This window comes from Anopheles bellator, chromosome 1 (genome assembly GCF_943735745.2).
Source record: "Anopheles bellator chromosome 1, idAnoBellAS_SP24_06.2, whole genome shotgun sequence".
Lineage (NCBI taxonomy): Eukaryota > Metazoa > Arthropoda > Insecta > Diptera > Culicidae > Anopheles > Anopheles bellator.
In genome coordinates, this window is record NC_071285.1 from 45873453 (window position 1) to 45885733 (window position 12281).

General features: G+C 53.0%; 3 protein-coding genes across 3 annotated transcripts in view; 2 read left to right on the top strand and 1 right to left on the bottom strand.

The window, feature by feature from the left end:
- Nucleotides 1-4470, top strand: part of LOC131216549 (uncharacterized) — a 44903-nt gene extending 40433 nt beyond the window's left edge. The window contains exons 4-9 of the mRNA XM_058211065.1: nt 78-245; nt 314-512; nt 3210-3535; nt 3600-3684; nt 3751-4050; nt 4361-4470. Coding sequence (XP_058067048.1) covers nt 78-245; nt 314-512; nt 3210-3535; nt 3600-3684; nt 3751-4050; nt 4361-4470 — 1188 coding nt within the window. The remainder of the gene's footprint in view (nt 1-77; nt 246-313; nt 513-3209; nt 3536-3599; nt 3685-3750; nt 4051-4360) is intronic.
- A 2722-nt stretch (nt 4471-7192) lies between these two features.
- LOC131215716 (E3 ubiquitin-protein ligase SHPRH) lies at nt 7193-11238 on the top strand. Its single transcript, XM_058210109.1, has 3 exons — nt 7193-9938; nt 10012-10549; nt 10630-11238. The coding sequence occupies exons 1-3, from the start codon at nt 7193-7195 to the stop codon at nt 11198-11200; spliced, it is 3855 nt and encodes a 1284-aa protein (XP_058066092.1). The 3' UTR covers nt 11201-11238.
- A 1-nt stretch (nt 11239) lies between these two features.
- LOC131213435 (proteasome inhibitor PI31 subunit) lies at nt 11240-12232 on the bottom strand. The gene is made up of 3 exons (XM_058207477.1): nt 12066-12232; nt 11486-12003; nt 11240-11423 (listed from the first exon to the last, which is right to left on the bottom strand). The coding sequence occupies exons 1-3, from the start codon at nt 12207-12209 to the stop codon at nt 11306-11308; spliced, it is 780 nt and encodes a 259-aa protein (XP_058063460.1). The 5' UTR covers nt 12210-12232; the 3' UTR covers nt 11240-11305.
- Nucleotides 12233-12281: the final 49 nt, after the last annotated feature.

Sequence of the window (12281 nt, forward strand, 5' to 3'; positions counted from 1 at the left end):
GGTGTGACTGTGCGACTTTTTTTCCCTGGGAACTCCACAGGTCCGGGTTCTGATCGTGTTCCTTCTCTCTCGTGCAGGGCGTTAAGATCAAGATGGACGACGCTGGCAACATTCTCATCAGACGCTACTCCAAGAGCAACGTGTACGTCAAAAGCACCGCCAGCCAGCCGAACGAGGAGACGGCGATCGGTGCGGACATCCTGAAGCTGCCCTCGCAGGCGATAGAGAGTGAAAAGATTGTCAAGGTGAGTTCGAGCTGACCCTTTTCCGATCGACGTGGCTTTAACACGAAGCGTACTCCTCCCCGAAACAGCTGTTCGACATGAAAAAGTTTCAGTCGAACGTGAACCGCGAGCTGCGCCGTGCCTACCCGGACCGCCGGCGCCTCGAGACCCAGTGTCTGTCGGCGATTGCGTTCGTCAAGTCGGAGAACGACATCCTGGACTGCCCGATGTGGGTACTGATCATCAACGTGGTTGCGATGGACATGCTGAAGAGTAAACTACCTCCCGGTAAGTGTTCGGCATCGGCCGGCCCTAGGTTGTACACTTTTGAAGTGGTCCCGTAGTACCATAGTAACGTATGGTAACGCTGGTAACGCTGGCTTGCATCTTTCACAAGTTTTCCTAAATATCGATCAAGTACTCTCGCGCACAAAACCCGTCCAGACCGACTTGTTGGGACATTAACACCGTGAAGCGAAGGGTTCTTGCAAAAACGGCGGTGCATCGTCTCGTTTGCCTCGCCGGTGCTCGTTGCCAAACACTTTCGATCGCTGATAAGCCCGGGATTGCCACAATAACCTGACAAATGTCAGGTCCAATTGCGTAAAGTCGCAAATTCCGTCGAATTCCGTGCCTCGGCGCGGGGTTCTCGGCTCTCGGGCTCAAGGCTACAAGGCCCGTCCCTTCTCGCGCGCACTATCCCTAAATGTTACAGACATTTGAAAGGCACGGCCCAGCGTTCCGTAGTGTTTTGCTTGCCACGGGGTTGAACCATTTTGCATACAATCGGCGGTGACTCGATGACTCCACTAGGAAAGGGGCTTGCAATTGAATGCCCGATAAAGACTGGGCCTCTGCTGCTGCCTAATTTTTATGGAAATTAGCCCGTACGCAGCGAGTGGACCCTCGTTTGTGGACGACCCTGGGCGCAATATTCGGTGCAGTCAAAGGGCACCGGCGATGGCCGTGTTTTCGCTATAAATAATATTTGTGAATAAAAAGGCGCCTCCTTCGATTGGTGTGCGCAGCTCCGGAGTAACGAGAGTGCGACTCTCTCTCTCTCTCTCTCTCTGTGTCTCTGGACTCGATGCATTTGGTGCTAAAATCAGTTGCCGCAATTTGACAGAACAAGCACCGCGCGGTTCGGCTGCGTTAGGTTTATGAGCGTGGCCATGCTGCGTGGCGACCTTGCAGCAGCATAATCGTTTATGCGCTTCGCTTCGGTTGTTAACCTTTCAATTGATTTCATCACCATAAAACGCTTACAAACCACCGTAAGCGTCTTGATGCGAGAGCGATCCCCATAGTCCCAAGCCTTCCAGCGCCGGTGTAGCGTCTTCCCAATTGGGGTCTTCCCTCTAGCACGAGCACCAACGGTTCCCCAAACAAACCCCATTCTTAGGTCCTAGTTTTTCAGCAGTACCAGCTCTAAGCTCAGCTAACTGTAAATGTAGAACACTTTGTGTGGCCGTCCACAGCTAACGAACACGTTGCCGATCGGTTGGTTGCGGAACTCTGTGCTGTGTTTTGTGTTATCGCACACCGCCTGTTGATCGCGAACGTACGGAAACAACACCGGCCGACAACAATCGGTCGACCGGCAGGACGGGGACAATTAATTTTCGGAAAATGTTATATCGATCGATCGGCCGGGCCGGGCCGGGGATTGTGAGGCGAAGCAGTAGGTCATGTGAGCGCCCAGAAGATCTGCCGATCAGCCCCCCGGCCATTAAGGGCCCGACCGAGCCGATTTCCAGAATGGACGAGAAGATAATGTTGGGCTGGCGAGATTGGTTCGCTTCCCAGGTAGGAGTCCGTGATAAACTAACTGGCGTCTGGGCCCTGTGTCGTTAGAACCGGGCTCCTGTAATGGGGACACGAGTTCTGTCGCACTAGAACAATAGACACGCCCTCGGGATCGGCGCCCTGGAAATTGGGAACTCACGACGAAAACGGTAGGTTCCCGATCGAGACCCCGCGTGGATCGAGCACACCACACTTCCTGGGCACCAGACTGCATTATGAATTATTGTCACGTTCGCCGCTGCGCACTGGGAATAGAACGGTCGAAGAAGTTGGCCAAACGGTAAAAAGAAAAGTCCCGACCTCCCGCGTTGGGCTCTCGGGGCTCGGCGTCCAGAAAAGAAAATAAACCTCACCCCATTCCCCGGTGATGGCAAATCAATGTTTTCACAAATGGAATGTCAATTGGTGAAGAATTTGGAATTGGAGAAGGCCCCCCCTCGGGATGTGTCGATCTCCCGATGATGGGGGGTGCACGGAGTAGGGTAAATAAAGCACGATCCCGACCGACGTGCTCACCGGCGGGTCCACGTTTTAATGGTCCACCTTCAGGGATTGTGTTGATGTTTGTTCTCTTCCCAAACCCACCGTTTGATGGTGGCATTTTTGTGGAGTAACTGCCACTCTTTTGACACTCGACGAGACGAGCGCCACTCGGCTGCAGCGGAATCCACGAAGATTCCGAAGAGTTTCGACGGAGCAAAGAAGTTATTTTAAGTTGCGGTCACCTTTTTTTGGTGGGCCGCGACTATTTGAGCATTTAACACACCCATCACGTGCCCGGCTGGCAACGGATGCATTCGGAAGTTCCGAATTCTACCACGCCCAGTGTGTGTACGGAATGAAGATGGCCAGTTGATGGACATCGGTTGATGAACTGTCGTCCGTCCTCCATTAAATGACACTGGTTTGCGTTCTTGAGACCCGCATTCTGGACACACTGTATGGCGTTGGAATTCACCTTCATGTGTTGCGATCTGTAGCGATCTAATGTCCGCATGCAGCAAGGAACCGGTCGTGCCAGACTGGGCTGCTGAAATACTTCCACAACCGCGTGGAGTAGCGATCCCCATCCCCAAAAGGTCCAATGTTTAGGTCCGAAACATGAAATCGAAAATCAATCGAAAGCTTGCGGTTTTGGAAATGGATGTAAGTGTAAAGCCAATAATTAAAACCTGCCAGCCTTCTTCCTTCCCCCGGCCCGACTGCCCGTTTCGCCGACCTACCTTCCAGTGCAACGCCCGGTGGACATCAAGAACCGCCCGCGGATCCCGATCCCGGACGAGGACCCGTACAGTGTGGCCGGCAACGGCGGTGGCAGCTCTGGCAGTTCCGGGTTCGGGGCCAGCGGATCCGGCATGGTGGCGGCCAGCCGCGAACACCTGATGCAGCAGCAGCAACCGATGGTCGTCGGCGGCGGCGTCGGTGGCGGTGGCCAGCGGCGCAGCGAGAAGCCGCCCAAACTACCTCCACGGGACAATCTGTATGCCACGCACGAGATCGGCAAGGTAAGCTGCCCACCTATCCTCTGTGAGTCCCAATTTGACCCCTCCATTTTGGTTTTGGTCGCAGCCGGACTATGACGACATCGAGGACGAGAACCGTGTCAAGCTGCAGCGGGGCAAATCGGACAAGGGTAAAGATAACAAGAAATACGGTGAGTAACCGGCGATCGCCTGAAAGGTCGGCCATTGGAAACTAACCTCTCGCTCGCGTTTTACAGATGATCCTTACTACTGTGGACTGCGGGCCCGTGTGCCAAACTTCGGCAAGGCGTCCAAGTCGTCGAAGGAGAACAACAACAACGGACCGGGCGCGACGGCCAACGGGGGCGTCGTCGTCGGTGGCAGCAAGGAAACGGCCGTGGCCGCGAAGCGCCTCTCGATCGCTCACCTGCAGCACCCGGCCTCGCTGCAGTCACTGCACCAGCTGCACCAAATGCACCCGCATCACAACCTGATGGCCGCCCACCAGCACCACCAGCAGCTGATGTGGCACGCCCGCAGCTACGAGAGTGGTATAGGTAAGACGCCCCCGGTGCTGGTGTTCAGTTCGGTTTGCCTTTCGGTTTTCTACTCTTTCTTCTATTCTATTCCATTGCTTATTCAACTAATTGAGTAGTACTACTTCATTCACGTTCATCACAATCGTTTATCACGCATCTTAGCTTTATGATAAAATTCACAATTATTATCCTCACACGGACACGTTCGAATCAGCAAATGTTTGTTCATGCTAATGCTCACTCACTCACCCACCTTATCTAATCGCCCGGACCCCACCGCATCGGACCCACAAACTGACCGCGATGAATCCGACTTGCTCCCTTCCAGATACGGACGTGGTCGAGTCACCCTATAGTCACATGTACGGCCGCGTCCCACTCCCGACCCGGGGCTACATACCCGCTCCGAGGGCCATGTACATCGGCGAATGGGACTAGAGACGGGGGCCAAGGAGGTCGAATGGCGCCTCCCGCTCCCGGGCACCCCGAGAACGGCGGAGCAGTGAAAAGAAAACATATTAAACTCTACGCACTTTATAACATTAGGCACCTCGCCGGCCGCAGCATCGGCGGCAGCATCGGCCGCAGCAGCGGCACTAGTGGCGGCAGCAAAGTCAATGAAGAGAAAATCGAGAAGATGAAGCACAGGCGCCCCGGACGAGGCCACCGAGGACGCCGGTGCGCCAGGACCACGACGCACTACCCTGCCACCACCACCACCATAGTGCGCCCGGTTCCAATTCGCGCCTCATTCGCGCGTCCCCATTTTATGATTATGATCCCGCGAACGAAGCAGACACCACCGGACCGTGGATCGCTGTGCTGGGCTGCTGTTGGTTTTACTTCTTTTAACTAATATTATTATTAATATTATTAATATTAGGGCGGACGATCGTGGCGCGGGCTCCACGCTTGGTTGGCGCACGCACACGTCCCGAACCCGGATAGGATTAGGAAATTTGTAAATATAATCGCAATATCGCTCCGTCAGACCGGACTCGCCGGATTCGGTGCGGGAATTATTCAAATACTGTACCACGCTCACACACGACTATCGCGAAAGAGACAAGAACTCCCCGCTTTTGCTGACTGCAATCTGTCCGCAAGCAGCTAACCTATCTTCGACTGATCCCCTGCCAGCGCATAGAGAACCTGTGCTTCCTGTGCTACTCCGAATACTGCCATCGAAGACTTACCGATCGCACCACTGCCTGCAGCAACTCCACTTCGAACATTAGAACTAGGAGTTCCCTAGGCTCGGCCGTCGGCTCGAGTACTCGTTGTAAATATTTCTCACACTTTTAGTCACGGACAAATCGCGTGTGTGGCCTTTTTAATTGAGTTTCCATTGCTTTTCTTTTCACTAGAAGTTTGTAGACTCGCCCGTTTTTCGCCGTTACCCCTCCGTAATTTGTAGTCGGTACTCATTTTGGTATGGTTAAGTTTTAATGCTCACGCAACTCGGCTCGACTCCTGCTCTGGGAGATCATTTTCTTTTGCGACGTTTTGCGATCTTACTAACGTGTGGCAGGTAACCAGGACCGGCAGAGGGCCCAGGAGTGCAGGAGACTAACTATCAACGCACGCCAATCAATGATGATATAATACTCAATCGGAATATGCGCCCAGCCAGGAAGGGCCCCTACCCATTCTTCGCCCGGCCGTTTGGCTCGGGGAACCTGGGTTTCGGGCTCGCTGGGTGCAGTTCAATTCCTTTTTTTTTTGGTATAAGCGAATATTCGGCTACAGGACTCGGAACCCGTAAGATTCCTCCACCACAGTGACTTTCGTTCGGTGTCATGGTACATTTATTCGAACGCAGTGTACCTTTTACCGAGCGAGAGAACCCCCGTTACACGAGTGTGCGCGCGAGTAGCTTAGGTTAAGGGTCTTGAAACGACAAATTTACTCCTTCCCTGGGCACACCTGTGTCGTAGTCGTAGTTAAGGGCTATCATAGTACTACTTTCGGCCTACAATTTTCATCACCCACCAAAATGGCGGAACATAAAAATCGACTGTCTTCTCTGTGCGTTCTAATAGTAGATAAATAAAAATCGAGTGCCGCGACGTTCGGTTCACCGATGGTATTGTAATCGGTTACTAATCTAGTGATAAGCTATAAACATGCCCACAGTTCGCAACGTTGAGACGGTGAGCCTGATAGGAATGGCGGAATGGGCGAAGCGACCCGCGCTTCAGGTGGACCGATGACGGACTTAGAGAAACTTTAATCTTTCCTTTGTTAAGACGATACACATATTAAGAAAATGAAATACACTGGTGAATGGGCTTGTTAAGGAAAAGGAAATCAACCTGCAAAGCGTGACAAAGTCCTCTCGGCTTGTTCGCGCCCCCCGTTGCAGGACAGAGATGATACGGTCGTACGCGCCATCAGTGTACGAACGGCACAAACCCGCTACCTAGATGTGCAGCATAGTCAGAAAACAGAATTATTGGCAAAGCATACTGAGAGAGAGAGTCCCATTTCGAACCGGAATTCCGTTGTATTTAGAGCGTGGAAAAGAAAGAAGGCTCCACGTGAAAAGACGGATGGGAGCGCTGGAGCGTTAATTGTAGTTTGAAAACGGTATGCAAACCCACATTATATTATTTGCGGAGCCCGCCCTAGTACGTAACGAACGAACCGATTCCGCAACTACTACTTCCTTTCCCTCTCGACACACACTGTCTGTCAGTCAATGTTCTGAATTTTTTTGAAATAAAATACTATTCTTATAATCCCTACGATCGTGTCTAAGTGTTTATTGTCGTATTTATAAAGCAGGAAACAAATGGAAAAAACAGTGGGTTCCGGTACTTTCGGTCAGATAGCAAAAGGATGCCATGAAAGAAAATCCATTGCTATTTAGGGCTATTTTCAGATCTCTTCAGTTCAAAGCAGTTTTATAACTCGAAACGGTTTTGCTGTAACGGAAAACGGAGAACTCGAATAGTGACAGTTGCTACTCACTGCTTCTCACTTCTCACCTCAGCGTTTCCTGTTGACGTTTGCGACTCACGCTACAGTAGCTCACCAAAGCACCAAAGCCGCTTCCTTGTGTGTAAACAAATCGTTTTCCGTATCGTAAACGCAGAAACAATGCGTTTGTTCATTGTGCATTCTATTGCTTGATTAAAACCGAATAAGTACCTAAAATATGGAGTATTGCGTACTGGATCTTGGTGTGCGTCATGTGCAGATAAACCGGCCGGCCACAGGATCACCGCCACCGAGGCCGCCGGATGCATTCAAATGCGACCGTGAATACTATGCGCCTATCGATCGGATGGTGGACGTTAAATCGGTCCTTCGGAATGTACGCCGTGTGCCGGAGTATACACTGCGCGAACGGACAGATGCTTTCGATAGTTCAATCATCACTCTTGGCGTGTTTTTGCGAATGCGAAAACCGAACGAAGAAATCAGTTATCGATGCAATGGTGTCCGTCAGCAGCTGTGTGCCCTTTTGTTTAGAGAAATCGAACACAGCACTCCGGTCAAGCACGAGTTGGCCACACAATCCGCACCGAGCGGGCCGGCATCGCCCATCTCCGTCACACAATTCTACCACCAGCTGCGGTTGCGCCACCAAGCGGTTGCCACTGCTGAACCGGAACCGGCGAAACATCCTCTTTTGCGGCCCGAACTGCGGCCCTACCAGCTGCAGGCGCTCCGTTGGATGATGGGCCGTGAAACGGAAACCATCACACTGCCAGCACAGTACGTGCGCCTTCGAAGTGCCTCCATTCCGGAGGTCGATTTTTACCGCGATCTTTACAGTTACGAAGTGTTCGATGCCCAACCGCCACCGATACCCATTCCACCCGGGGGAATACTGGCGGACGAGATGGGTCTCGGCAAGACGGTCGAGATTTTGGCGTTGCTTCTTGCCAATCCCCGGAGGCGCCATGATACCGAATTCGCTTCATCGACCACCCCGAGATTTCCGTCAGTCAAAGGTAAAAAATCCGAACTGAAGTGTCTCTGTATGAACACACGGCGCAATAACACCATTGGCTGCCGAAAATGTGGCCGCCTACAGCATCGTTCTTGCGTGCTGCGTCATCGCAGTCAGCGGTCTGCCGATCGGGAATACTTATGTCCGGAGTGTTGGCGCACAGAACCGCTGGTAGAGTCCGGGGCGACGATCATCGTGTCCCCGGTATCGATCAAACACCAATGGGCTAGCGAAATTGCGAAACATATCAACAAACCAGACTTTAGTGTTTTCCTCTACGACGGCGTTTCGGGACCGACCGGGTGGATCAGTCCGGCCGATCTCGCCACATACGATGTGGTGCTGACGGATTACAATGTGCTGAAGCCGGAGATTTACTTCACCGAGGTTAACAAGCGGCAGTCGCGACACGAAAAACGATTTCTCACTCCCAGCACACCGCTCACGATGGTCCGCTGGTGGCGCGTCTGTCTTGACGAAGCGCAGATGGTCGAGGAGGTGCACAATAATGCGACCAAAATGGTGAAAGCCCTGCCAGCCGTTCACCGCTGGACCGTGACGGGTACGCCGATCGAGAAGACGATCAACAATCTGTACGGCCTGGTGCACTATCTCGACTACGCGCCATACAGCGATCACTCGATCTGGCGCCAGTACAGCAATCAGTTCGCGACAGGCAACCCCAGGCCACTGTTGACAATGATGGCTCGTATAATGTGGCGCACCTGTAAGGCTGCGGTCCTGGAGCAGCTAGGAATTCCGCCGCAAACTGAACGCGTGCACTACATTACGATGTCCTCGCTGCAGGCGTTCTTCTATCGGACCGAGCATACCCTCTGTGCGTGCGCCTTTCGCCAGAAGGCCCACGGGCTCGGCGCTTCCGATCAATCGATGGCGAAGCTAAACATCCACACGCTAAACCTTCTGATGGAACCGTTGCGGAAGCTGCGCCAGGATTGTACCATTCCCTCGGTGCTGCACGTTGGTGGTGGGGCGTTGCAGGCGAAGAAACTCCTGACGCCGACGGAACTGCACGAACATCTGGTCACGTGCAACGTCAACGATTGCAAATCACAGCTGCGTACGATCGTTTCCATGATCAACGGGTTGGCAGCGTTGCACGTGCTCCAGCACGAACCGGAACAAGCGATCCGTCTTTACCTGAGTACCCTCCGGTGGGCCGACGACTACACGGGAGCGATCAGTGTCGACTCGTTGCTGCAGATACACGCCCTCCATAATTTAATCGAGTTGACGAAGAGCAACCCGCCACCTGGGGCTCCCTCTGCTGACCAGCTCCGTGAGTATGGCGAACGCTGTGCACGACTCGAGTGGCGCTACATCGAGCAGTACGCCAGCAAGATACGCACAGTGGAAACAGATCTTCGGCCGGCGGTCGAGAAAGTGGACGAAATGGAAGGACATGACGGGTCGCCCCCGTCCCAGTACTGCAGCTGGTGGCTCGACCTGTTCCACTACTTCGAAGCGAATCCGCAACGGGGCATACCGGCCTTCCAGCGGATCGCCATCCAACCGGAAGCCGTAGACCTGCAGCTGCGTTCATGGCGGGGAGTGGCCCTTGTCCTGACGAACTGGTGGGATCGAATAATCGAACGGCGCTCTGCGCTCAAGGCAGCTTTCGCCAAGCTCGAGTTTTTCGTCGAGAACCTGAAACCGAACCATGAATGGGCATCCGGCGTACGGGTCCGCATTGAGCGGCTCGTTTCGACTGCTTTCGCGTGTCACCTCGATCCCGCCCTTCACGCTGATAGCGATGAGGCTGAGGTGGACAGGACCGACAGAGGCCCACCAGCACCACGGTGCTTGCTCTGCATGGTAAAGGACACGGTGCAGGAGCTCGAGGCGATCCTGTTCGCGAAAGTGAATTTGCAAACCGCCACCGGCGGTCTCTACCAGATGACGAAAGAGGAAACGTTGCTGAAACGTAAGTAACCGCCAACGCCAACGCGGAGTTGGGGCCACTCTTGGCTAACGACTACACTCCTTTCTGTCCGCAGATCTGCAAACGCTTGTCAAACGGGAGCACGGTGAGGAATCGATCGTAGCCGCAAGTGACACAGGAATGGCGTACCTTGAGCGGATTAAAACCGAAATGAAAGAGTACTCCAGGTACTGGGTCGAGATCAACTACACGGTTGCCGCGTACGACGAGTTAAAAATGTGCAAGTCGCGCCTCCAGCTCATCAGCGATGCAGAGTACCGCGAACTGGAACAGGCCAAAAAGAAGCCAAGTGTCATGCAACTGTTGGCGTACGAAATACCGGAGCAGATGCGCGACCTGAAGACCACCAAGGCCGAAGCGGAACGATCGTTTATGCGCCTCCAGGGCACCAGGAAGTATCTGGAGCATCTGAGCGCCAGGCGAGAGATTGATCCTTGCCCGATCTGCCAAACGGTTCCAGACACTCGGTACGCCGTGCTGCAGTGTGGGCACCACGTTTGCAGCGTCTGCACGGTGAAAGTGCTGGATATGGCCCGGGCTACTGGCGGCATGACGTCATGCGGTATCTGTCGACATCGGCAAAGCATTAAACAGTGAGTTGTGGCATATCTTCCGTTTAGGGGAACCCATGGTGGATGATGATCTTTTTTTTGTCAATTGCCTTTCCCTTCAGCATCCACTACGTGACGCTGACGACGGAGACCCAGCAGTATGCGCGGGGAAACTATTCCAATAAAATACTGAAGATCATCGAAACCGTGCTCGAGCTGCGGGCCGCCGAACCGGACGTTAAGATTGTGATCTTCTCGTACTGGCAACCGATCCTGGTACACTTGGGGGGTGCGCTGAATGAAAACGAAATCACCTACCGGCAGAAGTCGACCAAGTTCTATACCATCGTCGACGAGTTCAAGGACTACACGAAGGGCGTGACGTGTCTGCTGCTGCCACTGCAGTACGGCTCGAAGGGGCTCAATTTGACCGAAGCGACACACGTGTTTCTCGTCGAACCGATTCTCAATCCGGGCGAGGAGCTGCAGGCGATCGGGCGCGTCCATCGTATCGGTCAGACGCGGCCAACGGTCGTTCATCGGTTCATCGTGCGCGACACGATCGAGGAAACGATCCACGACACCATCCAGGCGGATCGAACCGGTCGGTGGTTGGCGAAAGATGTGACGATCCGGCAACTGGAACAGCTGTTCTCCCTTGACGACGACCAGAACGCAATGATCGTACTGTAACGAGGTCATCGAAGACATGTTAGGCCAGCACAACACAAATCGTGGCGTTAATCTCATGTATTTGAAGAAATTAAGAAACCAAAACTATGATTTCGCGTCACAAATTTACATAAACATATCATCATCATAGCGCCCCGGTGGTGCCATGTGATCCGGATCGGGTCCAAAGTTTCTCATCGGATTCGGCCCGAACGGATCAAAACGAGGTCCGCGTCCACGAAACCTGTAAGTAGCACAACTATTAGTGTGGCACTGGTCAATAGGAACGAAAACCGGGTACTTTACCTATCGTTGAGAGGATTACGCGGCGGTTCCATCAGCATGCCACTGCCTGGCATTGCCAGCGGATTGAGATCCGATGAGCCTATTTGGATTCCCATAGCCCTGGATGGCATAGACGCCGGATATTCATCCGTAAGTGCTCTACCTCTATATTTTTCGAACTCCTGTAGTCGCTTTTCCGTTAGATCCGTTTGTGTTTGACCATCTTTTCCCACACCGGTTACCACCGTCTGAATCATGTCGTCTTTCAAGCGGACCAGCTGTTTGCCGACATTTGCAACCAACGCCGACAGTCTGTCGCCACGAAATGAGAGGATCGTGCTGTTCAGTTCGAACGCCACGACCGATACTTGTTGGTCCTTGGCCGACAGCAGATTGACTACCATCGTCTCGTCCGAGACATTGCCGAACAGAATGTACAGATTTCCTTCGAAAACGTAGCGCAACGCGTACGCCTTGCGATCGCAGTTCCAGCGTTCCGGCAGAAGCTCACTTTTTTCGTCGTCATCATTCAACGTTTTCTGCAATGTTGGAAAACGGGAGACGCTATTGCGAACGAGGACAAAAAAATCGTAGAACTTACGTCGTCTCCTACTCCAACGCAGAGAAATCCATGCCTCGTCAGGAACCAGTGCAGAAAAACGATTAGCACTTCAGATTTCGACTCTACGGAGCTTCCCACCAGCTTCCACAGAGTTTCGAACCCGTACAAGTTCGTTTCAGACATTTTTCGCTGTTCGATTCACCATTTTCTGCGTCACTTTTATTTTAAAGACGCCTTGTCATTCGATGACAGTTT

Excerpts from the sequence above, each read along its gene's own strand:
- LOC131215716 (XM_058210109.1), top strand. The coding sequence starts at position 7,193 with ATGGAGTATTGCGTACTGGATCTTGGTGTGCGTCATGTGCAGATAAAC. Across the intron at positions 9,939-10,011 it reads AGAGGAAACGTTGCTGAAAC|ATCTGCAAACGCTTGTCAAA; the intron begins GTAAGTAACCGC and ends TTCTGTCCGCAG. Across the intron at positions 10,550-10,629 it reads CATCGGCAAAGCATTAAACA|CATCCACTACGTGACGCTGA; the intron begins GTGAGTTGTGGC and ends CTTTCCCTTCAG.
- LOC131213435 (XM_058207477.1), bottom strand. The coding sequence starts at position 12,209 with ATGTCTGAAACGAACTTGTACGGGTTCGAAACTCTGTGGAAGCTGGTG. Across the intron at positions 12,004-12,065 it reads GCGTTGGAGTAGGAGACGAC|AAAACGTTGAATGATGACGA; the intron begins GTAAGTTCTACG and ends CCAACATTGCAG. Across the intron at positions 11,424-11,485 it reads CGTAATCCTCTCAACGATAG|GTTTCGTGGACGCGGACCTC; the intron begins GTAAAGTACCCG and ends TGCTACTTACAG.